Source organism: Salmo salar, chromosome ssa13 (assembly GCF_905237065.1).
Source record: "Salmo salar chromosome ssa13, Ssal_v3.1, whole genome shotgun sequence".
Taxonomy (NCBI): Eukaryota; Metazoa; Chordata; class Actinopteri; order Salmoniformes; family Salmonidae; genus Salmo; species Salmo salar.
In genome coordinates, this window is record NC_059454.1 from 42,792,809 (window position 1) to 42,819,572 (window position 26,764).

The following is a 26,764-nucleotide window of genomic DNA, read 5'->3' on the forward strand; positions in this document are numbered from 1 at the left end:
GGCGGAGACTGAGATGAATCCAACGGCTGTAGATGAAGGATCCAGGGGGTGGACTCTGTAGTGTTTGAGTCTTGGGTTATCCTCATCCTCAGGCCGTGGTAGGCTGCTGTGGTGATGGCAGAACCCCTCAGGAGATCGGTTGTCACTCGTTACCACAGCCACAAAGTCAAAATTGGCTATATCATAAAGATGGGTGAAAACAAAATATAACTTTAGTCTTAACGTAAGGTTCGGCATAAGGTTAGCAGTGTGGTTACTGGCCAACTCGATTAACATTTTTGTTACCGTCTGTCAGGATAGAATAGTTTGTGACGTGTTTGGTTACAGAATAGCGCTTGTTTTATGGGATGTAAATAATTGTATAATAACTAGGCTAGACTGTGGCATAGCTAAGAGCAGGCCCAAGTACAAGGCTGTTGTTTCCTGAGTGCTGTGTGAACAGACATCCTCCTCAACGTGTTCCTGGCCATCGCTGTTGACAACCTGGCAGAAGCCGAGAGCCTGACGGCCGCCCAGAAAGACAAAGCAGAGGAGAGGAAGAGGCGGAAACTGCTCAGGTAAACACAACAACCCTCCTTTGACTCAACACACTCTTGTTTGGCACCACTGCAGAAAGAGCTAAATACATTTAAGATGTTAGTGGTGCTTGACTTGGACTGAAATAGGTGCCAGTACTCATTTTGGGTGCCGGCACCGTTTATACACTGCTCCAAAAAATAAAGGGAACACTAAAATAACACATCCTAGATCTGAATGAATTAAATAATCTTATTAAATACTTTTTTCTTTACATAGTTGAATGTGCTGACAACGAAATCACACAAAAATAATCAATGGAAATCCAATTTATCAACCCATGGAGGCCTGGATTTGGAGTCACACTCAAAATGAAAGTGGAAAACGAGGTGACGAGGTGGCAGATGGTCTCCTGAGGGATCTCCTCCCAGACCTGGACTAAAGCATCCGCCAACTCCTGGACAGTCTGTGGTGCAACGTGGTGTTGGTGGATGGAGCGAGACATGATGTCCCAGATGTGCTCAATTGGATTCAGGTCTGGGGAACGGGCGGGCCAGTCCATAGCATCAATGCCTTCCTCTTGCAGGAACTGCTGACACACTCCAGCCACATGAGGTCTAGCATTGTCTTGCATTAGGAGGAACCCAGGGCCAACTGCACCAGCATATGGTCTCACAAGGGGTCTGAGGATCTCATCTCGGTGCCTAATGGCAGTCAGGCTACCTCTGGCGAGCACATGGAGGGCTGTGCGGCCCCCCAAAGAAATGCCACCCCACACCATGACTGACCCACCGCCAAACCGGTCATTCTGGAGGATGTTGCAGGCAACAGAACGTTCTCCACGGCGTCTCCAGACTGTCACATCTGTCACATGCTCAGTGTGAACCTGCTTTCATCTGTGAAGAGCACAGGGGTGCCAGTGGCGAATTTGCCAATCTTGGTGTTCTCTGGCAAATGCCAAACGTCCTGCACGGTGTTGGGCTGTAAGCACAACCCCCACCTGTGGACGTCGGGCCCTCATACCACCCTCATGGAGTCTGTTTCTGACCGTTTGAGCAGACACATGCACATTTGTGGCCTGCTGGAGGTCATTTTGCAGGGCTCTGGCAGTGCTCCTCCTGCTCCTCCTTGCACAAAGGCGGAGGTAGCGGTCCTGCTGCTGGGTTGTTGTCCTCCTACGGCCTCCTCCACGTCTCCTGATGTACTGGCCTGTCTCCTGGTAGCGCCTCCATGCTCTGGACACTACGCTGACAGACACAGCAAACCTTCTTGCCACAGCTCGCATTGATGTGCCATCCTGGATGAGCTGCACTACCTGAGCCACTTGTGTGGGTTGTAAACTCCGTCTCATGCTACCACTAGAGTGAAAGCACCGCCAGCATTCAAAAGTGACCAAAACATCAGCCAGGAAGCATAGGAACTGAGAAGTGGTCTGTGGTCCCCACCTGCAGAACCACTCCTTTATTGGGGGTGTCTTGCTAATTGCCTATAATTTCCACCTGTTGTCTATTCCATTTGCACAACAGCATGTGAAATTTATTGTCAATCAGTGTTGCTTCCTAAGTGGACAGTTTGATTTCACAGAAGTGTGAATGACTTGGAGTTACATTGTGTTGTTTAAGTGTTCCCTTTATTTTTTTGAGCAGTATATATAGGTGCAGGAGCGCCACAATACTTTTGAGCTAATATTCTATAGGAGGTGCGGGAACTCAAGAAGAACAAAATCTGAGGTGTCGGTACACAGTTGCGGTGAACTCCTGCCCATGTCAAGTACTGGATGTTAGCTGCTGTTAGCTATACATCCTTTATTACAACTAAATGTTCCCCTATTCTCCCTCTCTCCACCTGTTCCTAACAGGGCCAACATGTCAGACAAGGCTGATGAGGAGAAGGTTCTGCTGGCTAAGAAACTGGCTGAACAGAGGATTAAGATAGAGGGGATTCCCACCACTGCTAAGGTTAGTACTACTGACTCAAGAATCCTCTATCTGTACCTGGCAGGTTAGTGTAAGAGGTTAACTAACCCTAGCATTAAGAAGCTGGCTGGACAGAGAACTAAGATAGAGTGGATTCCCACCACCGCTACGGTCAGTCAGTAAAGAGGGCTACTGAGCCAACAGAATCTAACACCACATCTCTTGGTGCTGGGTTACATTTCACTATTTCAGTCCTGAACCAGGTGTTGAGATAGCACTGATTGCCTACTGTATACTGTGCCATTAAGCTGTCAATGAGCTGATGCTGGGTCAATGTGTGGTATTTAGTTAGATGTGTCTCTTGTATTCTGAATCTCTATGTTTTTAGCTGTTTATAAACCCATCTCATTATATATCCATTGTTTTCAATTCCAGCTGAAAGTTGATGAGTTTGAATCCAACGTGAAGGAAGTGAAGGATCCCTTCCCCTCGGCAGACTTCCCAGGTAGGTGGTAGGCACTGTCTGAGCCAGCCCTAGGCCAGGCAAGGCTTCAGGAATTATCCCAGCATACACTGCTGTACTATCATCTGAATTTCACTTCTGCTAATCGAACGGTTACAAAAAAAGAAGCAGTTGAATCTAATAGTCGAATGCTAATTGCAGTAGGAAAGCTACTGCTTGATGTTGACGTGAGTACATTGGATTGAATGACTATCAGTGCGGCTCTCCTAGCCGCGGTACAGTCAGTATAAGAATAGCCCCACCTAATTATTATTAGCCGCTCATCCCAAAGATCATCATCTTTTAAGTCCCAGTCTATTCTTACACACTGTCCACTGCCTTATAAAGGCTGTACTACCAGACATGTTTTTGTTGTTATCCAGCCATTTTCCTGGAATCATCAGAAATATGAGTTGTCTGAGGTTGTTGTGCTCATCCTCGACAGAGCTCAAGGTCCTAAACGATATCATAACCGCCATCGATAAGAGACAATACTGTGCAGCCGTATTCATCGACCTGGCCAAGGCTTTCCACTCTGTCAATCACCACATTCTTATCGGCAGACTCAACAGCCTTGGTTTCTCAAATGATTGCCTCGCCTGGTTCACCAACTTCTTCTCTGATAGAGTTCAGTGTGTCAAATTGGAGGGCCTGTTGTCCGGACCTCTGGCTGTCTCTATGGGGGTGCCACAGGTTTCAATTCTCGGGCCGACTCTCATCTCTGTATACATCAATGATGTCGCTCTTGCTGCTGGTGATTCTCTGATCCACCTCTACGCAGACGACACCATTCTGTATACTTCTGGCCCTTCTTTGGACACTGTTTTAACTAACCTCCAGATGAGCTTCAATGCCATACAACTCTCCTTCCGTGGCCTCCAACTGCTCTTAAATGCAAGTAAAACTAAATGCATGCTCTTCAACCGATCGCTGCCCGCACCTGCCCGCCCATCCAGTATCACTACTCTGGACAGTTCTGACTTAGAATATGTGGACAACTACAAATACCTAGGTGTCTGGTTAGACTGTAAACTTTCCTTCCAGACTCACATGAAGCATCTCCAATCCAACATTAAATCTAGAATCGGCATCCTATTTCGCAACAAAGCCTCCTTCACTCATGCTGCCAAACATACCCTCGTAAAACTGACCATCCTACCGATCCTCGACTTCGGCGATGTAATTTACAAAATAGCCTCCAACGCTCTACTCAACAAATTGGATGCAGTCTATCACAGAGCCATCCGTTTTGTCACCAAAGCCCCATATACTACCCACCACTGCAACCTGTACGCTCTCGTTGGCTGGCCCTCGCTTCATACTCGTCGCCAAACCCACTGGCTCCAGGTCATCTACAAGTCTTTGCTAGGTAAAGCCCCGCCTTATCTCAGCTCACTAGTCACCATAGCAGCACCCACCCGTAGCACGCGCTCCAGCAGGTATATTTCACTGGCCACCCCCAAAGCCAATTCCTCCTTTGGCCGCCTTTCCTTCCAGTTCTCTGCTGCCAATGACTGGAATGAACTGCAAAAATCACTCAAGCTCATATCTCCCTCATTAACTTTAAGCACCAGCTGTCAGTGCAGCTCACAGATCACTGCACCTGTACATAGCCCATCTGTAAATAGCCCATCCTGTACATAGCCCATCCAACTACCTCATCCCCATACTGTATTTATTTATTTATTTATCTTGCTCCTTTGCACCCCAGTATCTCTACTTGCACATTCATCTTCTGCACATCTATCACTCCAGTGTTTAATTGCTATGTTGTAATTACTTTTCCACCATGGCCTGTTTATTGCCTTACCTCCCTTATCTTACCTCATTTGCACACAATGTATATAGACTTTTTTCTACTGTATTATTGACTGTATGTTTGTTTATTCCATGTGTAACTCTGTGTTGTTGTATGTGTCGAACTGATTTGCTTTATCTTGGCCAGGTCGCAGTTGTAAATGAGAACTTGTTCTCAACTAGCCTACCTGGTTAAATAAAGGTTAAATAAAAAAAAATAAAAAGAGCGCACAGGACATCCACCCTTTTATCCCTGCTACTGTAGCCTGATCCCAGATTTGTTTGTGCTGTCTTGCCAACTTCATTGTCACGCCACTAACCATAGGAGTTGGCAAGACAGCACAAACAGACTTGGAATCAGACTATTGCTACAGTATGTCTTATGTTTATGAACTTAAAACAAATATCTGGTTATAAATTGAATGACTTTAATAAAAGAAAAAGGATAGCACACCATAAAAAAACCTGTCAATTTACAATTTACTGTATAATAATTGAATGACTGCCAACTACCAACTGTCCTATCCACGACGCCTTCTGTTCTAGGTGATGACGAGGAGGAGGAGCCTGCTATCCCTGAGAGCCCACGGCCTCGACCAATGGCTGACCTCCAGCTGAAAGAGGAAGAGGTTCCTATGCCTGAGACCTACTCCTTCTTTATCTTCGGACCGGAGAACAAGTGAGTCGCACAGATCAACACATTCCCTATTCAATTCAATTCAGGCCATCTACGTTCAGTGGGGTGTATCTGACGTAGAGTCTTATTAGACAGCTATTAAAAAATCCTGTTTCAATAATAAATTGGCCTCGTGTTCCCGTCGGATGTTACAATAACTATGTAAGTTGAGGATGTTGTCTTTTCTTTGTGTGTGTGTGTGTGTGTGTGTGTGTGTGTGTGTGTGTGTGTGTGTGTGTGTGTGTGTGTGTGTGTGTGTGTGTGTGTGTGTGTTCCCTCCGTGGTCAGGTTTCGTAAGCTGTGTCATAGGATCGTCAATGCCACCCCCTTCACCAACTTCATCCTGCTCTTCATCCTCCTCAGTAGTATATCACTGGCCGCTGAGGATCCCATAGACCCCAAGTCATTCAGGAATAAGGTGCTCAGGCTATGTTCCATTAGGAAGTCTAAGTGTAGACCATTTACCCACTGGTCAAAATATGTGTTTTTGATTGGACACCCTACTAAGTGGTGTCTTCTAATGTGTTCCAGTCAGACACATCAAATAAAATAACGTTTGAAATAAAGTGCATTCAAAATGAAACATCAATAAACATTCCATAAAAGGACAAACAGTGTAAAGCAAGGGTTCTCAAACTTTTTCGGGCCGGGGACCCTTTTTGTGATAGCAAATTAATCAGGTTTCCTCGTAATCGGAACACGACTCGAGTTAGTAAAACTCTTTGGGTGCTATTGTTATCTATGACTATGTTTTTTAAAGGCCAATGTCTCGGCATTGGAGAGGAAATTGTGCTGTTTTCAAGCTAATTTCCCTCAAATCTACACATTTTATCCCTGTGATTATCCCAGGCCCATGTTGCCCAGGGTAAAGAACATACATTGTAGATGAATACTATTGCATTGTATTGTATTACACAATTTAAACTTATTCCACGGATCCCTTGGCCAAAAGTTCTTTAATCTGTTGTTAGTAATATTCATCAAAATATATATATATTGAGATCTGGCTGCGGACCCCCTGCAGTTCCTTGGACTCCCCTTTGAGAACCCCTGGTGTAAAGTACGCTATGTGAATGACTTCACTATGTGATGATAACTCGACCAACCCTCTCTTTTCTGCAGGTCTTGGCTTATGCTGACATTGTCTTCACCACTGTGTTCACCATTGAGATTGTGCTGAAGGTAAAGTGGTCTAGATTCCTATTGGATGAAATGGTATAATATTTAGGACGTTAACCTGGTGACAGCTCGTGTATGTTAACCCAAGTGTCCCCCCCCGTCCCCGTCCCCCCCGTCCCCCCTCCCAGATGACGGTGTATGGAGCCTTCCTGCATCCAGGCTCTTTCTGCCGTAACTCCTTCAACATGCTGGACCTGCTGGTGGTGGGCGTGTCTCTGTTGTCCATGGGAATGGAGTGAGTGTTGCTATCCTGATGGGAGATAGTAAATATATAGTGTTACTGTATTATTCCTGTGGATATTCACAGAGTTTATGAAACATTGCTCTTTGCATGACATAGACTGACCAGGTGAATCCAGGTGATAGCTATGATCCCTCGTTGATGTCACCTGTTAAATTCACTTCAATCCGCGTGGAACGCTTTCGACACCTTGTAGAGTACATGCCCCGACGAATTGAGGCTGTTCAGAAAAAAAGGGGTTGCAACTCAGTAGTAGGAAGGTGTTCGTAAGGTTTTGTACACTCGGTGTAGTTCTCGATGTCTTGAGTTGCGCCGTAGAGATGCAATAGAGCGCTGTAGAGATACACGTGTACACGCGTGACGTCATTTCCACCAGCTTCGCCTGCTGGGAAGAGCACATTGTGAAGGCTGTTGTGTGTCTGCTGTCGGACTCTAGGTCCAGTGCCATCTCAGTGGTGAAAATTCTCAGGGTGTTGAGGGTGCTGAGGCCTCTAAGGGCTATCAACAGAGCCAAGGGCCTGAAGGTACTGTACACACACACACACACACACACACACACACACACACACACACACACACGTATTTCTATACAAATGCATTGCCACACAGCTGGTGATCTGACCTGTATGTGTAACCTTTTTTACAGCATGTTGTCCAGTGTGTGTTTGTAGCCATCAAAACCATCGGCAACATCGTCCTGGTCACCATGCTGCTAGACTTCATATTCTCCTGCATAGGGGTCCAGCTCTTCAAGGTACGGTTCAAACTGTATGGTGTAGCTATATGCAGAAGCTCACATATGACACAGAACAGCAAGGTCCTAGACAGCTCAGTGGCTTTATTATGATTTATAATATGCTAGACTGCATAGGGGTCCAGCTCCTCAATGTGAGATTGAATAATGTATGTTCAGTAGTAGGTAGATGACATAACACTTGAGGTCATAGCCAGCTCAGTGGTTGTGGTTGGGGCTAGGGTTGAACGGGGATGTGGACATGAAGCTAGGGTTAGGGTTGTGGTTGGGGCTAGGGTTGAACGGGGATGTAGACATGAAGCTAGGGTTATGGTTGTGGTTGGGGCTAGAGTTGAACGGGGATGTGGACATGAAGCTAGGGTTAGGGTTGTGGTTGGGGCTAGGGTTGAACGGGGATGTAGACATGAAGCTAGGGTTAGGGTTGTGGTTGGGGCTAGGGTTGAACGGGGATGTGGACATGAAGCTAGGGTTAGGGTTGTGGTTGGGGTTAGGGTTGAACGGGGATGTGGACATGAAGCTAGGGTTAGGGTTGTGGTTGGGGCTAGGGTTGAACGGGGATGTGGACATGAAGCTAGGGTTAGGGTTGTGGTTGGGGCTAGGGTTGAACGAGGATGTGGATATGAAGCTAGGGTTAGGGTTGTGGTTGGGGCTAGGGTTGAACGGGGATGTGGACATAAACTAGGGTTAGGGTTGTGGTTGGGGTTAGCGTTGAACGGGGATGTGGACATGAAGCTAGGGTTATGGTTGTGGTTGGGGTTAGGATGAACGGGGATGTGGACATGAAGCTAGGGTTAGGGTTGTGGTTGGGGCTAGGGTTGAACGGGGATGTGGACATGAAGCTAGGGTTAGGGTTGTGGTTGGGGTTAGGGATGAACGGGGATGTGGACATGAAGCTAGGGTTAGGGTTGTGGTTGGGGCTAGGGTTGAACGGGGATGTGGACATGAAGCTAGGGTTAGGGTTGTGGTTGGGGCTAGAGTTGAACGGGGATGTGGACATGAAGCTAGAGTTAGGGTTGTGGTTGGGGCTAGGGTTGAACGGGATGTGGACATGAAGCTAGGGTTAGCGTTGTGGTTGGGGTTAGGGTTGAACGGGGATGTGGACATGAAGCTAGGGTTAGGGTTGTGGTTGGGGTTAGGGTTAGGGTTGAACGGGGATGTGGACATGAAGCTAGGGTTAGGGTTGTGGTTGGGGCTAGGGTTGAACGGGGATGTGGACATGAAGCTAGGGTTAGGGTTGTGGTTGGGGCTAGGGATGAACGGGGATGTGGACATGAAGCTAGGGTTAGGGTTGTGGTTGGGGCTAGGGTTGAACGGGGATGTGGACATGAAGCTAGGGTTAGGGTTGTGGTTGGGGCTAGGGTTGAACGGGGATGTGGACATGAAGCTAGGGTTAGGGTTGTGGTTGGGGCTAGGGTTGAACGGGGATGTGGACATGAAGCTAGGGTTAGGGTTGTGGTTGGGGCTAGGGTTGAACGGGGATGTAGACATGAAGCTAGGGTTATGGTTGTGGTTGGGGCTAGGGTTGAACGGGGATGTGGACATGAAGCTAGGGTTATGGTTGTGGTTGGGGTTAGGGTTGAACGGGGATGTGGACATGAAGCTAGGGTTAGGGTTGTGGTTGGGGTTAGGGTTGAACGGGGATGTGGACATGAAGCTAGGGTTAGGGTTGTGGTTGGGGTTAGGGTTGAACGGGGATGTAGACATGAAGCTAGGGTTATGGTTGTGGTTGGGGTTAGGATGAACGGGGATGTGGACATGAAGCTAGGGTTAGGGTTGTGGTTGGGGTTAGGGTAGAACGGGGATGTGGACATGAAGCTAGGGTTAGGGTTGTGGTTGGGGCTAGGGTTGAACGGGGATGTGGACATGAAGCTAGGGTTAGGGTTGTGGTTGGGGCTAGGGTTGAACGGGGATGTGGACATGAAGCTAGGGTTAGGGTTGTGGTTGGGGCTAGGGTTGAACGGGGATGTGGACATGAAGCTAGGGTTAGGGTTGTGGTTGGGGCTAGGGTTGAACGGGGATGTGGACATGAAGCTAGGGTTATGGTTGTGGTTGGGGCTAGGGTTGAACGGGGATGTAGACATGAAGCTAGGGTTAGGGTTGTGGTTGGGGCTAGAGTTGAACGGGGATGTAGACATGAAGCTAGGGTTAGGGTTGTGGTTGGGGCTAGGGTTGAACGGGGATGTAGACATGAAGCTAGGGTTAGGGTTGTGGTTGGGGCTAGGGTTGAACGGGGATGTGGACATGAAGCTAGGGTTATGGTTGTGGTTGGGGCTAGAGTTGAACGGGGATGTGGACATGAAGCTAGGGTTAGGGTTGTGGTTGGGGCTAGGGTTGAACGGGGATGTGGACATGAAGCTAGGGTTAGGGTTGTGGTTGGGGCTAGGGTTGAACGGGGATGTAGACATGAAGCTAGGGTTATGGTTGTGGTTGGGGCTAGAGTTGAACGGGGATGTGGACATGAAGCTAGGGTTAGGGTTGTGGTTGGGGCTAGAGTTGAACGGGGATGTGGACATGAAGCTAGGGTTAGGGTTGTGGTTGGGGCTAGAGTTGAACGGGGATGTGGACATGAAGCTAGGGTTAGGGTTGTGGTTGGGGCTAGGGTTGAACGGGGATGTGGACATGAAGCTAGGGTTAGGGTTGTGGTTGAGGTTAGGGTTAGGATTGTGGTTAAGGGTTAGGGTTGCTAGTAATCATATTTCAAATGACTCTAAATACGTAGTGGAAACTGGAAAGGTTGTGTATTACTTTATGTAACTTAGCTCATGATTCTGTTGTGCTCTCCTCCAGGGTAAATTCTACACTTGCTCAGACCCCTCCAAAATGACAGAGGTCACGTGCCGGTAAGACAGCTTTATTATCAGTCTCTTTAACAGTCCCTTATTCATTCCATTGGGCATTATCTGGCAAAAAAAAATGAGTTCCTCCCTTTTCTCCAACCCCATCCTCTCCTCCCATCCTCCTCTCCCTCTTTCTCGCTTCCTTCCCTTCCTTCTCCGCCCTCCCTTTCTCTCTCAATTCAATCCAACTTCATTGACATAACACTGATGATCTAATAATACATCTGTCCCCCCAGGGGTATGTTCCTGAAGCACCAGGAGAACAGTCTTCAGGAGATGGTGTTGGCCTCCAGGGAGTGGATCAACAGTGACTTTAACTTTGACAACGTCCTCAACGGCATGCTGGCTCTGTTTACCGTGTCCACGTTCGAAGGGTGGCCACAGTGAGTTACCCAGCCTGGAAGGCGAACTGGCTGAATCAGGGTTGGGGCTCAATTCCATTTCAACTCCAATTCAGGAACTGAAACGGAAATTCCAATTCTCCATGAGGGTTTTCTGTGAAGAACATTTCGAAATTGGAATTACAGTTCACTTCCTGAATTGATAGAGTTTAAATGGAATTGACCACAACTCTCGTACGAGTGTCACCGTTTCACTGTTGTTTCACTGTCTTCATTGTATTGAATGGTTCCAGGCTAGATCAGTGAAGTGAAACCATAGTGAGACTGAGCGATATTCAGTTTGGATTTCAGACTAGGTACTGCAAGACATATAGCCATTATTAAATGAATCCCTCTTTCATGTTCTTCTAACAAGGAAAGTGTTTTTTTACTCTCTTTTCTCTCTCGCTCCTTTTATTGCTCCCTCTTTTTCTCTCTCTCTTTCCTTCCTTCCTTCCTTCCTTCCTTCCTTCCTTCCTTCCTTCCTTCCTTCCTTCCTTCCTTCCTTCCTTCCTTCCTTCCTTCCTTCCTTCCCTCCCTCCCCTCTCTCAGGCTGTTGTATAAAGCCATAGACTCAGACAGGGAGGATATGGGCCCAGTCTACAACAACCGTGTGGATATCTCCATCTTTTTCATCGTCTACCTCATCCTCATCGCCTTCTTCATGATGAACATCTTCGTCGGCTTCGTCATCGTAACCTTTCAGGAGCAGGGAGAGTCTGAGTATAAGAACTGTGAGCTCGACAAGAACCAGGTAAGCTGGCTAAGCATAGTGATGTGTTCTTAACGCTTTGTGATCGACAGCCTGAAAGAGTCACAGAGTATTCTTATCTGCAAGTACTCTCTTTGAGATCTGTGTGCTTGACAGAAATGTCCATGTAAATATTCCATGCGCTGCTTAATGCATGATTTACGCAAAAATCCAAGTTACGTCATTTGGCCTGTTACTATTGAACAGATACTGGGCTTTACTGCCTTACTTTACTTCTCTCTCCTCAGCGTCAGTGTGTGCAGTATGCTCTGAAGGCCAAGCCTCTGCGGTGTTATATCCCTAAGAACCACTATCAGTACAACGTGTGGTACATAGTCACCTCCTGCTACTTTGAGTACGCCATGTTCTTCCTCATCATGCTCAACACACTGTGTCTCGGCATGCAGGTAAATCTAGAACACATCCATTCTATTCCATTCGTGCTCAACGCATCTGGCTGCGTTTACACAGCCAGCCCAATTCTGATCTTTTTTTCCCACTAATTGGTGCTTTGTCTCTTTGTTCCTAATGGCAGATATTTTGGAGGTATTGTGTAGTCAAAATGCTGTTATGCTATTTCCTCAATGGGTTTGTTGTGTATTTCCACCATGCAGCACTGTGACCAGTCAGCCCATGTGACCAAGCTGTCTGACACTCTGAACATGATCTTCACTGTCCTCTTCACGGTGGAGATGATCCTAAAACTCATTGCCTTCAAAGCTAAGGTAGGGTTAGGCGCAGGCCCAGACCCAGACCCAGACTCTGGGCTGGCAGGAATGTTTACTATAGAATGTTTAGTGGGTCTTTTTAAGTATGCTGGAGGTTCTTCCTTTTCCAAAATAGTTTTTTCTCCATGCCCCTGTGTAATCTGTGTATCCCAGGGCTACTTTGGAGACCCGTGGAACGTGTTTGACTTCCTCATCGTCATCGGCAGTGTTGTCGATGTCGTCCTGAGTGAGGTCGATGTGAGTACACAGAACAACGGCAGCCATGTTTGTACACCTATGCAAGTGATAGTAGATACTGGCCGTGTTCAGTAGCAAAACGTCTTGCAACAATAAATGTTTCAGAATGTTTTCTCCCAACGGAGCATGAACCTGGTGTGATCTTTTATAAGACGTTCCCATGCAATGTGATTGTGTTTATTCAACGTATTCATAACTGTGACCCAGAAACACAAACTCCTCGCTCCACAGCGGCAGGTTGTGGGAAGCAGCACTAGTTCACAGCAGGACCTGGTTAGTGCCACTGTCAGACACACGCCCCTCCACGCCCCACATGATCTCCACTCCCTGCCATTGGAATGTCTGTGTTACATGTTGATTTAATATTGCGCCAAGGACTAATATTCTATCATCGGTATCATCTCGTCCGGTTGAGTTCAGTGAAGTGAGGCTATGACAGGAAACACATTAGCATTTTGAAGCATTAATGAACATCACCTTGTTTTCATGTCTTTATTTTCCCCTCTGCTTTCACTTGGCGAAGCACCATGTTTCGTTTGTTTCTGTCTTCATCCAACACGCACTCCTGTGTTTTCTCCCCTCTGAACCGTCACCCATAAACATCTCCAGTGATCCCTCACCTCCATCCACCTGTCTAACCCACCATTTCCCCCCTCCTCCTCCTCTCCTCCCTCTCTCTCTCCCCTCTCTCCAGGCTGCCTTGGCCTCTAGTGGAGGACTGTACTGTCTCCACGGCTGTGCTGTAAATATCACTTTACACTGCATCTGCATCTGCATGGGCCTTCTTGCTGTGTGCTGAGCACTGTGAGCACTACTCTAGTTGTCCGTTACTGTGCCTGTGAGGCCCTAGCTAGATGCGTCCTTACAGAGAGATAGCGGACCCAGCGGACCCAGACCCATCTTGTTGCGCTAGGAGCTAATCAGACATTGGGTTAGACATTGCTTACCATAGAATTGTATCTAGGATTTGGTCAGTATTGTCTTGACTTGGTTTGTTACTGTATGGCTCTTCTCTGAACATGTCTAACGCTAACTAACTGATTTAATGTCATCAACACATTAAGTACTGATGTTTGTGTCTACATTTATAATAGGCCTTGAAGTTTATTTTGTATTTGGCATGCTGAATGTATCTATTAATAACTGTGTACCATAACTTTCCCCTCCTGAAGTTTTGTAGAAATGAACATACATTTATGCTAAATCTATAAACAAATTACAGTAATGTGTCCATTTACTAATTCATAGAAATATCCACTAACACAACAATAGTGTCTGCAGCTAATATGATCTGTCTCTGATTGTATTTCAGCAGACAAACCCTATGCAGGCCATTGCGGTAAGACGGTATTTTTGTTGTTGTATTGTTTTCAATTACAAATGTATTAGTCTGACAAAGTTACTCTGTAATTATACCATTGATATGAATGAATGAAAATGAACATGTGTTTTTATTCACCTAAAGGATTCTGAGAATGCCAGAGTGTCCATCACATTCTTCCGTCTATTCCGTGTGATGCGTTTGGTTAAACTACTAAACAGGTCAGAGGGCATCCGTAACCTGCTGTGGACCTTCATCAAGTCCTTCCAGGTCAGTAACCGTCAGTGTTTCCCTGACCTCAATTTACAGGCTTCCTCACATTCCTTCGTAAACAGCAGAGTGATGAGCAAAACTTGGGGTAGGGAAACACGAGACCCAAATGGAAGGTCGGGTCCAACTGGTGGTTCTGGAGCCAATTCCTACTGGGTTGCAGCAACCATGTATGGAACTGATGGTAGTTTAAGTAAATATGACTGGATATCACTGGTTGGGATGACTCAGTGTGTGTTTGTTCTGCAGGCTCTACCCTACGTGGCTCTTCTGATCGTCATGCTCTTCTTCATCTACGCAGTCATCGGGATGCAGGTCAACTTTTAGGAGTCAACTGAATATTTTTAAGTGCATACACACTATGGGTCCACTTACCCTTGAGTCTTCCCTTTCAGGTGTTTGGAAAGATAGCCTTAGTGGATGGCACACAGATCAACCGCAACAACAATTTCCAGACGTTCCCCCAAGCTGTCCTGCTGCTATTCCGGTGAGTCAATCAGTCAGAGCGAGAGAGTGGATGAGTCAGTCAGTCAGAGCGAGAGAGTGGATGAGTCAGTCAGTCAGAGCGAGAGAGTGGATGAGTCAGTCAGTCAGAGCGAGAGAGTGGATGAGTCAGTCTTGATTTTAAAAAAGAAATATTTAACCTTTATTTAACGAGTCAGTCAGAGGTAAGGTCAGAGTTCACACATACTGTATATCCACCACTGAGTTGCCTGTGTGTCTATGGGAGGGTGCAACAGAACTTTCAGATAGAAATATGCTGTGTAAAAACACCACCTTTGATGTAATGATTTGGCCTATTGAATACACTAGTTGTGCTACAGGAGAGGCGTGGCAGGAAGAGATGCTGGCTAGTATGTACGGGAAGTTGTATTGTCCTATGGTCAGGTGTAACTGAATCCGATGCCCTCTGTATTCTCCCAACAGTTGTGCGACAGGGGAGGCGTGGCAGGAAGTGATGGTGGCCAGTATGTACGGCAAGAAGTGTGACCCCAAGTCTGACTTCCTACCTGGGGAGGAGTACACCTGTGGAGCCAGCTTCGCTGTCTTCTACTTTATGTCCTTCTATATGCTGTGTGCCTTCCTGGTGAGTAGTCCTTTCTCCTCTCCTCTCTTCTCTTCTCCTCCAGGAAGTATGTTGTTGTCTTAAGTTATCTTTCTCTCCCATCTCAGATCATCAACTTATTCGTGGCTGTGATCATGGACAACTTTGACTACCTGACACGTGATTGGTCCATCCTGGGTCCTCATCATCTGGATGAGTTCAAGAAGATCTGGGCCGAGTACGACCCGGATGCCACGTGAGTTATCTCTGAACCCAGATCCAAATTTTGCATGAGCTGGTCAGCTATTTATGTCACTAAAGAGACCAGTTCTAAGTCAATAATGCAGGGACAATGCCCCATGGCATTCCCTTTAAATCCACAATAAGTTCATGTTGGTAGGAGTTTCACATGGTATCTGTATGTAGTTGATGCTGTAAGTCTTGGTACCCAAAACTAATATATAGCTCCTCTCTCTAAGTCAATGTGCCTAAGTGTATTTTGTCCCCCTGTCCTGCAGGGGGCGTATAAAACATCTGGACGTGGTAACACTACTGCGAAGGATCCAGCCTCCGCTAGGCTTTGGGAAATTCTGTCCGCATCGCTCAGCCTGCAAGGTAAGTCATGTTATTTGGATGAAATGGATTGCCATTTAAATGGGTACCATTGCCATGTACATGTACAACTACGCCACAAGAGCACGACCACCTGTGCTGACGGATGTGGTTCGGTGCCTGATGGTGTGTACAGTACATCTTCTCACTGGTGTCCACTCTCTCTCGTTCCCCTCTTCCCCCTGACAACAGCGTTTAATATCCATGAACATGCCCCTGAACAGCGATGGCACAGTCACCTTCAATGCCACCCTGTTTGCCCTGGTCAGGACTGCCCTCAAGATAAAGACTGAAGGTGTCGAAGGTGTCTTGTCTCTAGCACTGCGCCCGTCTCACACCATAAATAATATTCCATGTTTATGTTTGTCTTTTTATGTAATACTTTGCTTTTCCTGTCTTGTGTTGACTAGGTAACTTTGAGCAGGCTAATGAAGAGTTGAGAGCCATTATAAAGAAGATCTGGAAACGCACCAGTATGAAACTGCTGGACCAGGTCATCCCACCAATCGGAGGTGAGCATTTCACTGTGACCCCTACATGAACCCTACCTAACTGAAAGGTCATGTACAAAAGCCCCTAGAATGGAGCAGCATGCTAAGATGAACCCTGGTCAGCAAAGTTGATCTGATCTGTTGACTCTTTCAAACATCTTTCCCAGGTGACTTTTCATCTAGCTACCTATACCTATTTTCATGGTCCTTCGAGACGGATTGTGTTTACCAGGGGTGTTGTGACGGATTTCCGTCCACCACGACGTAGGCAATTGCCTCCAGTTAGCTCTGTTTGGGTTTTGACACTTTGTTTTATTGGGATCTGTCCTAGATGACGAGGTGACGGTGGGAAAGTTCTACGCCACCTTCCTGATCCAGGATCATTTCCGTAAGTTTATGAAGCGTCAAGAGGAGTACTATGGCTACCGGCCCACCAAGAAGAGTGCTAATGGGAGTGCTCCAGAGATGCAGGTGAGGCCCTCCACAGTATTGTATAGCAGGTTTGGGGTCAATTCAGGAATTAAACTGAATTTCCAATTCAACAATTGAAGAAAGTGCATCTATTTCTAATGACTTCTCAATAAACTGAAAAGGAGAAACGATTTATTTAAAGCGTTTTTCTATTTAGAATTGAAAATTCAAATCACTTCCTGAATTGAGTGAATTCAATTCCAATTGACACCGACCAACGCTCGTTTGGATGTACACCTTTCTGCACACCATCTTTAGGCCTCAAAATCATCCTCTGCTTGTGTCGAACATCTCAACCACTACTTTAATCTCTACCTCTCTTTCTCTTTTACCCTCCATGTTTATTTCTCTCATCCTCTCTTGCATCTTCTCTCCCTTTGTTTCTCTCCTCACCTTGGTCGTCTGGAATTCTTCCTTATTGTTCTCACCCTCTCTCTTTTCTCTGCCTCTTCCTCTGTTTGTCCCTCTCCCATTTCCTACCTCTCCTCCCCAGGCTGGTCTGAGGAGTATAGAGGAGGAGGCAGCTCCAGAGCTCCACAGGGCCATCTCAGGAGACCTGCTGAATGAGGAGGAGATGGAGAGAGCCATGGAGGAAGCTCTGGAGGAAGGCATCTACAGGGTGAGTCACCGACGGACCACTTTCCTTTAGTTTAGCACATTTTATTATCCCATATGGGGAAGTAAATATGGTTCCAACACGCCGTAAACAAAAAGGACGTTAAAAACAATATCATACCGTACTGTTTATATACAGTGCATTCGGAAAGTATTCAGATCCCTTGATTTTTTTACACATTTTGTTACGTTACAGCCTTATTCTAAAATGGATTAAATCATTTTTCCCCCTCATCAATCTACACACAATACCCATAATGACAAAAAACAGGTTATTAGATATTTTTGCAAAACAATGAACTGAAATATCACATTTCCGTAAGTATTCAGACCCTTTACTCAGTAGTTTGTTGAAGCACCTTTGGCAGTGATTACAGCCTCGAGTCGTCTTGGGTATGACACTACAAGCTTGGCACACCTGTATTTGGGGAGTTTCTCCCATTCTTCTCTGCAGATCCTCTCAAGCTCTGTTAGGTTGGATGGGGAGCATCGCTGCACAGCTATTTTCAGGTCTCTCCAGAGATGTTCGATTGGGTTCAAGTCCGGGCTCTTGCTGGGCCACTCAAGGACATTCAAAGACTTGTCCCGAAGCCACTCCTGCATTGTCTTGGCTGTGTGCTTATGGTCGTTGTCCTGTTGGAAAGTGAACATTCGCCCCAGTCTGAGGTCCTGAGCGCTCTGGAGCAGGTTTTCATCAAGGATCGCTGTACTTTGCTCCATTCATCTTTCCCTCTATCCTGACTAGTCTCCCAGTCCCTGCCGCTGAAAAATTGGTGCCAGATTTCCTCCAGACGTGATGCTTGGCATTTAGGCCAAAGAGTTCAATTTTGGTTTCATCAGACTGGAGAATCTTGTTTCTCATGGTCTTAGAGTCCTTTAGGTGCCTTTTTGCAAACTCCACGCGGGCTGTCATGTGCCTTTTACTGAGGAGTGGCTTCCGTCTGACCACTCTACCATAAAGGCCCAATTGGTGGAGTGCTGCAGAGATGGTTGTCCTTCTGGAAGGTTATCCCATCTCCAAGGAGGAACTCTAGAGCTCTGTCAGAGTGACCATTGGGTTATTGGTCGCCTCTCTGACCAAGGCCCTTCTCCGCCAAATGCTCAGTTTGGCCGGGCGGCCAGCTCTAGGAAGAATCTTGGTGGTTCCAAACTTCTTCCATTTAAGAATGATTGAGGCCACTGTGTTCTTGGGGACCTTCAATGCTGCAGACATTTTTTGGTACCCTTCCCCAGATCTGTGCCTCGACACAATCTTGTCTCTGAGCTCTACGGACAATTCCTTTGACCTCATGGCTTGGTTTTAGCTCGGACTGCGTGAATCAGGTCTTCATGGTCAAATTGCTGCAAAGAAACCACTACTAAAGGACACCAATAAGAAGAAGAGACTTGCTTGGGCTAAGAACATGAGCAATGGACATTAGACCGGTGGAAATCTGTCCTTTGACAATTTTTGGTTCCAACCGCCGTGTCTTTGTGAGACACAGAGTAGGTTAACGAATGATCTCCGCATGTGTGGTTCCCACCGTGATGCATGGAGGAGGAGGTGTGGTGGTGCTTTGCTGGTGGCACTGTCAGTGATTTATTTAGAATTCAAGGCACACTTAACCAGCATGGCTACCACAGCATTCTGTAGTGATGCGCCATCCCATCTGGTTTGCGCTTTGTGCAACTATCATTTGTTTTTCTACAGTACAATGACCCAAAACACCTCCAGGCTGTGTAAGGGCTATTTGACCAAGGAGAGTGACTGCTGCATCAGATTACCTGGCCTCCAGAATCACCCGATCTCAACCCAATTGAGATTGTTTGAGATGAGTTGGACCGCAGAATGATGGAAAAGCAGCCAACAAGTGCTCAGCATATGTGGGAACTCCTTCAAGACAGTTGGAAAAGCATTCCTCATGAAGCTGGTTGAGAGAATGCCAAGAGTGTGCAAAGCTGTCAAGGCAAAGGGTAGCTACTTTGAAGAATCTCAAATATAAAATATTTGGATACTACATGATTCCATATGTGTTATTTCATAGTGTTGATGTCTTCACTATTATTCTACAATGTAGAAAACAGTAAAAAAAGAAAGAAAGAAAACCCTTAAATGTGAAAATAAAAAAAAACATTACGGAGTATTGTGTGTAGATTGATGAGAGAATTTTTTTTAGAATAAGGCTGTTACGTAATAAAGGGGTCTGAATACTTTCCGAATGCTCTGAACATATATTATATTTCATTTAGCCTGTCACAGTCTTTATCTTTAATCAGAGCAGGATAGAATAACATAAACTCAGCAAAAAAAAAGAAACGTCCCTTTTTCAGGACCCTGTCTTTCAAAGATAATTCGTAAAAATCCAAATAACTTCACAGATCTTCATTGTAAAGGGTTTAAACACTGTTTCCCATGCTTGTTCAATGAACCATAAACAATTAATGAACATGCACCTGTGGAATGGTCGTTAAGACACTAACAGATTACAGACGGTAGGCAATTAAGATCACAGTTATGAAAACTTAGGACACTAAAGAGGCCTTTCTACTGACTCTGGAAAACACCAAAAGGAAGATGCCCCGGGTCCCTGCTCATCTGCGTGAACGTGACGTGTCTTAGGCATGCTGCAAGGAGGCATGAGGACTGCAGATGTGTCCAGTGCAATAAAGTGCAATGTCCATACTGTGAGACGCCTAAGACAGCGCTACAGGGAGACAGGATGGACAGCTGATCATCTTCGCAGTGGCAGACCACGTGTAACAACACCTGCACAGGATCGGTACATCCGAACATCACACCTGCCGGACAGGTACAGGATGGCAACAACAACTGCCCGAGTTACACCAGGAACGCACAATCCCTCCATCAGTGCTCAGACTGTCCACAATAGGCTGAGAGAGGCTGGACTGAGGGCTTGTAGGCCTGTTGTAAGGCAGGTCCTCACCAGACATCACCGGCAACAACGTCGCCTATGGGCATAAACCCACCGTCGCTGGACCAGACAGGACTGGCAAAAAAAAGTGCTCTTCACTGACGAGTCGCGGTTTTGTCTCACCAAGGGTTATGGTAGGATTCGCGTTTATCGTCAAAGGAATGGGCGTTACACCAAGGCCTGTGCTCTGGAGCGGAATCGATTTGGAGGTGGAGGGTCCGTCATGGTCTGGGGCGGTGTGTCACAGTATCATCGGACTGAGCTTGTTGTCATTGCAGGCAATCTCAACGCTGTGCGTTACAGGGAAGACATCCTCCTCCCTCATGTGGTACCCTTCCTGCAGGCTGATCCTGACATGACCCTCCAGCATGACAATGCCACCAGCCATACTGTTCGTTCTGTGCGTGATTTCCTGCAAGAAAGGAATGTCAGTGTTCTGCCATGGCCAGCTAAGAGCCCGGATATTAATCCCATCGAGCACGTCTGGGACCTGTTGGATCAGAGGGTGAGGGCGAGGGCCATTCCCTCCAGAAATGTCCGAGAACTTGCAGGTGCCTTGGTGGACGAGTGGGGTAAACATCTCACAGCAAGAACTGGCAAATCTTGTGCAGTCCATGAGGAGGAGATGCACTGCAGTACTTAATGCAGCTGGTGGCCACACCAGATAGTCCTGACTGTTACTTTTGATTTTGACCCCCCCCCCCCTTGTTCAGGGACACATTATTACATTTCTGTTAGTCACATGTCTGTGGAAATTGTTCAGTTTATGTCTCAGTTGTTGAATCTTGTTATGTTCATACAAATATGTACACATGTTAAGTTTGCTGAAAATAAACGCATTTGACAGTGAGAGGACGTTTCTTTTTTTGCTGAGTTTAGATGTGCCCGGTTTGTTTTAACCACAGTGTTTGTGTTTGGTTGTCCAGCGCCAGGGCGGTCTGTTTGGGGACTATTCAGATCCGTTCTCCACAGAGACCAGCAGTGTCCTGCCCTCCCACATGGCTAGCCAGCGTCCCCTACAGCTATCAGAGAACCGCCCCGAGGAGGCTGAGTCGCCCCTCAGTCGCTCAGACTCTGTCTTTCTCCCCAATACAGAGTTCTTTCCCCTGACCCCCACCAAACACAACAGCAACAACAACGCGTGAGTAACGTCGTCTCCAGGCTAATTGAGTACTGTTACTGACCTCAACCAAACACAACAGCAACAACAATCTATGAGTAGAGTGCTGCTGCGTCACCAAAACTGCATTTGCTGCCACAGAAACGAATGAATGGAGGCCCAAGATTAATAAGCACTTTGAGAACCTGGAAAAGCACTGTATGAATCCAATCAATCAATGATCTACTTCTGCAAATGCCCAAATTCAGCACAATTTGGGTGATACGGTACACTTTGCTTGCTGGTATGTATAAGATACATGGCTTACCTGATTATATATAGATTTTTTTTTAACGTTTATAGGTTTTCTTATGAGAGAAAGGAGAGTCCGAAAGTGAGCAGGCACCATTCCAGAGTGGACACAGAGCGCAGCTCTCCAGGTCAGTTCAACATCAGCCTAGGCCGGGATTATTCTGCGTAAGAGCCGCGTTACAGCGTGCTTGACAGTCAAAGGTCATCTCCACTTGAGCTGACATGCACAGTGTTTACTATGAATGTGATCTCCGCGAAAAATGCCTTGAAAAGCCACATTGTCAGCTGTCTAGTGCGCTACGCTAGGAATTGAATCCCGGCCCTAGTCACCTAAATCAATCCTATTATCTGCTGATCATCATCACCCTGCATTATATTTGACATACTGTTGGATACTCTTTAGTCATTCTTGTGTCCTACAATAAATAACTGTGTTCTTCTGTCTGTCTCCTGTAGATAGCAGACACTTCTCTGAGATCAGTGAGAAACCAATCAGAACAGACATCACTCAGGTAACATAGTACAGATCAGATTGAAGACCCCAAACAACCCATTTAAACACTAAATGCCATAGACCAGGGATGGGCAACTCCAGTCCTCGCGGGCCTGAGTGGTGTCACGCGGGTTCTCCATCCCGAGCAAACACCGCTGATTACACTAATTGCATTCTAAACTGAAGATCATGATTAGCTAAATATTGGAGTCAGGCGTGTTAGCTGTGGCTGGGGGAAAAAGTGTAACACCAATCAGGACCCTGAGGACTGGAGTTGCCCATCCCTGTCATAGACGAAACGGATTGAATTTAGCTGAGTCATGATTCTATTGTTCTATGAATGTCCTAACTGTAAGTGTTGTCTTTGTTGTTGCAGTTCCCCTACGACCTCAAATACGGTGAGAGCCAGTCTCTTCCCAGCTGTCCCCAAGCTAAAGGGGAGGCTACAGAGGAAGATGAAGGGGCCACGGGAGGCTCTGTGTCTGCACCTGCCGCTGACCAGCTGATCAAAGAGGTACGTTGATACTGATTAACAGATTGTTGTAGAAACAAGAGTATAAAGTTATTTAAACTGCATATGTAAATCCATGTTTTCCTCTGTGCCAGGTTCCTCCCTGAGACCCTATGTTTTTAACAGTAAACATCATATCAATGTACGTATCATGTCCTCCGTCAGGTCTTAGTGGTTGGTGGTCTTGGCGACCTGGCCAATGACGATTCGTTTGTGGCGGTGACTCGTAATGAAATGGCTGAGGCGATGCCCATGTCCCACTTTGAAGACGTGGCCCTGGGCCTCCTCAACGGGCGCAGTGGCCGCGCAACCTCCGCCACGAGGAAGAAGAGCCCAATCCCTGTGCCCCCTTCCGCACCCGACCGGCCCTCTAGGTCTTCAGAACTGAAACCGAAACCCCAGGAGCAGAGAAAGAAGCGCCCCTTCCCACCCTTTAAACAACACCTGAAGGTGGAAGAGGCAGACACCAAAGTGTAGAGAGTCTGTCATCGGAGTGCCCATGATGACAGTGGCATTATCTTGTGACATGATATGACTCTTGACTTGACAAGGCTGTGTTGTAGTTGGTGACATCACACACTCCCAGCATTAACAAATCCTGATTGGTTGCCATGGAGATGAGATCAATCCACTAACCATAGTTTCCAATGGAGACTGGAGAAAATAGGCCCTCTAACTAGGGTTCATGGCCGATAAACTAATCTCTCGCTGGTTGGCTGTTCAGGTTTTAACATGTTATTCCACTGTGGTTGATTCTTGTCAATTCTGATTCAATTCTTGAATCAGATTCATGATTCTTATGGAAAACTAACCGACAAAGGAAAAGGAATATTCTGCTACAGTAATACATTTTAATCTTCTCAGTTCCGCCATATTTATTTCAACAAATTAAAAAAGAACTTATCACAGAGTGCACAGGTTCATGAACCTCTTTCTTTGTTATACTGTTTGTTGACATAATAATCTATTCCATAGAGTGGTTAGACAGAACAACTATGTCCCGTCTGCTGTGTTTCTTACTAAAACCCTAACTAAGGCCCTGTACACACTGCAGGATAGCATTTTTTGTCATGAATCTTGTTCTGGAGGCAGCGCTGCACTGGTCACTAGCGAGCATTAAAAAAATCTATTTTTAAACTTAACCCTAACCTTAAATTAAGACCAAAAAAGCCCATTTTGACTTTGCAGCTGGCCTATCTAAGGGGAAATCGCTCCATTCTGCCTCCAGGACAAGACACATGACAATAAACGTCAACATGCGCACACACGCAACTTGTACACGTATTGTGTGCATGGTGACAGATGGTGCTTTCAAGACAAATGGGAACTCTGGAAAAAAACGAAGTAAAATCATGACGTCAGTGATCTTCAGGTCGGAAAGTCAGAGCTCTAGAAAGATGCCTGAGTTTCCGACTTGGAATTCCGAGTTGGACTCCCTGTCGGAGCACTTTTTTTCCCAGTTGTCTTGAAGGTGCTGAAGTCTGAGATTTCTGAGTTACCAGTTGTTTTGAATGCAGCAAAAGTCTGTGAGTGGAGACAGGGGTGTCCCGGCAAGGGCTGAAGGGGAAAAAAGGAGTTGAGAAAGAAAGGATGCCATTTTGGATCACCTGTGAGTGCGTTTCAGTGAGTTTCTATGTATCTGGGACAACTGCAACTGTTGCGTTTGAACGGTTTAGTTCAATCTTTTGAAAATAGTCTCTCCTGTTAAAACATCCAGGATGCAAGGAAAGGCTTAGTACACACTCAGGTTGTACACCTGATGCACAACACATTTGACACAATGGTTGTGATACATCAAATAGTTTTGATGAAGCCTCACCATAGAGATAGAGGACTCTGCATGGATATCACCCGTTTTTAGCATGGACAGTGCTATTGAGGGCTTCCACCATTTTATAGTGGTTAACTGGGTGGGGACTCCCATGAGTTTGGAGCAATCAGTCACTGAAGAACATGAACTACTTTAAAATGGAGATAGCCTCAATAGCACTACTGTCACAGACACAAAGATGAGTCTATCTCTATGAGCCTCACTGTTTGTGTTCATAAAGGCGACGTCCTTCATTTATATTGTTAAAGGGAGGACTTGCCATCTTTTTACTTTATTTACACTTGTCTTCATTTAATCGAGACTTGTAAAACACAGTTTCCTTTGCTCAACCTCCTCCCACTGTGGGTTTGGGCACTTTTTTAAGAGGAAGTTTCTTTTCTTTTATTTTAAATGTGTTGGACATTTCTTTGTACTTTTAATTTATTAGTTATTATTGTTTTATCAATGTTTGAATACTCACTGAAATAGGTGTATAGGGGAGAGTGGGGTAAGTGGAGCAAATGTTTCATTCAGCATCACTCTGTAAAGGGAAATATATTATTTCTAACAAAAGGTATCTACATATATTTCAGGATGCTGCGCATCCCCTGAAATAATCAGAATTCATGTCAAAATTAGTTTTGAAAACATAGTTTGTTCCAAAAACAAGTGGTCTCTTGGCACAACTTACCCCAGGTTAAGCCACCAACACATTTCTGTACTGAATGAAATATTACCACTACCTATTTAAAACCATGTCTATCTTTATTTCCAAACACAATGACAATCACTGTTTGTCTTTTAATCAAATTTTACCCCAAGCTTAACGCCTAACAACCACTTTGTACTTTCTTTTTAACATATCCCAATGATAATGCTTTGCATTATGCTCGGGAAGAAAACACATGCTCACTTACCCCAAGACAAACATTTTGGTTTAGATACAAGCATCATGAAACCTCAAATTCATTTGACTTGTTGAAAATTCCGTTTTTTGGTCCCAACTTGCTTACCACTTTTTACATGTGGTTTCTTCCTTCACAGACTCCATAAAATGACATTTTCCTAAATATTTGGTCAAATTATACATTTTGTTTGGTGTTTCCTAGAAACAAGGGAGGCTCAACTTACCACACTCTTCCCTACTAGTATTTAGCACTTATCTAACAGATCACATTGTAGTTCATGAAGATATGAGTATTTAATATAAACCAGAGATTTTGTTAAATGAGATTCATATGTATTAATGACCGGAGGTTGAAAGTAAGAAAAAAAATGTAATAAAGGCGATTCAGGATTTTAAGTAATGCTGAAGTTAGATTTGATTAATGCAAGAGTTGTTAGTCATATCAGCATACCTGGTGTATGGTGGAGTTAGCATGAAGGCCCACATAGGGGATTAACTGGTTTTGTACAAAACAACTTTGCACATTTTTTGTCTGGGGAAGGATCTCAAAAGTATTTTGCTTAATTCCTTGTGAGCTCTTTCCTCACCTTCTCCTGAAAATGTAAGTTGTAAGCAAGGAGAGCATTGGAGAAGATCTGATGTTTTGAGGATGCAAAGAAAGACCGAATCAAGGAAAATACCTTTGAGATTCACCCCAGGTCATTTTTAAGTTGTCTTAAAGGAGTTATTTTTCACTTCATCATCCTCTTGTTGGCCATTTCTGCCTTAGTAACCATTTTGTCTTTAAAAAGATAATGCTGCGTAAATCAGACTTTAAGTAGTGGGTGGGACAGCTTCTAACCCTGCTATAACAAGTTTACACAAGTATACCCATCTTCTAATATGTGCCTTTCAACAAAATGTTTTTTTTTCTTCATGTCAGTCAGATGGAGCTTACAATGGCAAAACAAATAAAACATCCATTACTTTGGTTTACTTGATTCTTTTGTAATGTGCAGTGCTTGACTTGGACTGAAATAGGTGCCAGTACTGTTTATATTTAGGTGCAGGAACCCCACAATACTTTTGAGCTAATATTCTATAAGAGGAACAGGAGCTCAAGCAGTAGAACATTTGAGATGCCAGTACTCAGCTCTGGTGAACTCCTTCCCAAGTCAAGCACTGGTTATCTGCAAAAATAAAATGTACAAAAGGAATAAGTACCATGAGAATGGCTGAGACATGGCTGGCTGTTTACAGTGTAACAGGTGAGTTTGCTCAAATGGTGCTGAAAAACGTGATATGACAAATGTAATGGTTAGCCTCTAGAGGGAGCCTCAGGGAAAGACTTGTCAAATTTGAATAATCGCTCCTTTATACTAGTGCTGGGAGAAAACTGAGG

At 45.5% G+C, this 26,764-nt stretch overlaps 1 protein-coding gene across 3 annotated transcripts in view; it reads left to right on the plus strand.

Annotated features, from left to right (window-relative positions):
• Nucleotides 1-26,353, plus strand: part of LOC106567031 (dihydropyridine-sensitive L-type skeletal muscle calcium channel subunit alpha-1) — a 50,277-nt gene extending 23,924 nt beyond the window's left edge. The window contains exons 14-45 of one of the 3 annotated variants that reach the window (XM_014135835.2): nt 443-557; nt 2,375-2,474; nt 2,868-2,937; nt 5,278-5,410; nt 5,696-5,825; nt 6,530-6,589; nt 6,715-6,821; nt 7,264-7,351; nt 7,474-7,581; nt 10,369-10,421; nt 10,655-10,801; nt 11,351-11,552; nt 11,798-11,956; nt 12,164-12,274; nt 12,431-12,514; nt 13,209-13,256; nt 13,827-13,853; nt 13,980-14,105; nt 14,355-14,420; nt 14,501-14,592; nt 15,033-15,192; nt 15,279-15,406; nt 15,669-15,765; nt 15,955-16,066; nt 16,173-16,274; nt 16,585-16,724; nt 17,218-17,343; nt 21,178-21,392; nt 21,714-21,790; nt 22,119-22,174; nt 22,532-22,669; nt 22,832-26,353. In XM_014135835.2, coding sequence (XP_013991310.2) covers nt 443-557; nt 2,375-2,474; nt 2,868-2,937; nt 5,278-5,410; nt 5,696-5,825; nt 6,530-6,589; nt 6,715-6,821; nt 7,264-7,351; nt 7,474-7,581; nt 10,369-10,421; nt 10,655-10,801; nt 11,351-11,552; nt 11,798-11,956; nt 12,164-12,274; nt 12,431-12,514; nt 13,209-13,256; nt 13,827-13,853; nt 13,980-14,105; nt 14,355-14,420; nt 14,501-14,592; nt 15,033-15,192; nt 15,279-15,406; nt 15,669-15,765; nt 15,955-16,066; nt 16,173-16,274; nt 16,585-16,724; nt 17,218-17,343; nt 21,178-21,392; nt 21,714-21,790; nt 22,119-22,174; nt 22,532-22,669; nt 22,832-23,143 — 3,689 coding nt within the window. In that variant the 3' untranslated portion in view covers nt 23,144-26,353. The remainder of the gene's footprint in view (nt 1-442; nt 558-2,374; nt 2,475-2,867; nt 2,938-5,277; nt 5,411-5,695; nt 5,826-6,529; nt 6,590-6,714; nt 6,822-7,263; nt 7,352-7,473; nt 7,582-10,368; nt 10,422-10,654; nt 10,802-11,350; nt 11,553-11,797; nt 11,957-12,163; nt 12,275-12,430; nt 12,515-13,208; nt 13,257-13,826; nt 13,854-13,979; nt 14,106-14,354; nt 14,421-14,500; nt 14,593-15,032; nt 15,193-15,278; nt 15,407-15,668; nt 15,766-15,954; nt 16,067-16,172; nt 16,275-16,584; nt 16,725-17,217; nt 17,344-21,177; nt 21,393-21,713; nt 21,791-22,118; nt 22,175-22,531; nt 22,670-22,831) is intronic. The other 2 variants (XM_014135836.2, XM_014135837.2) reach the window with 2 other exon arrangements.
• The last annotated feature ends 411 nt before the right edge of the window (nt 26,354-26,764 follow it).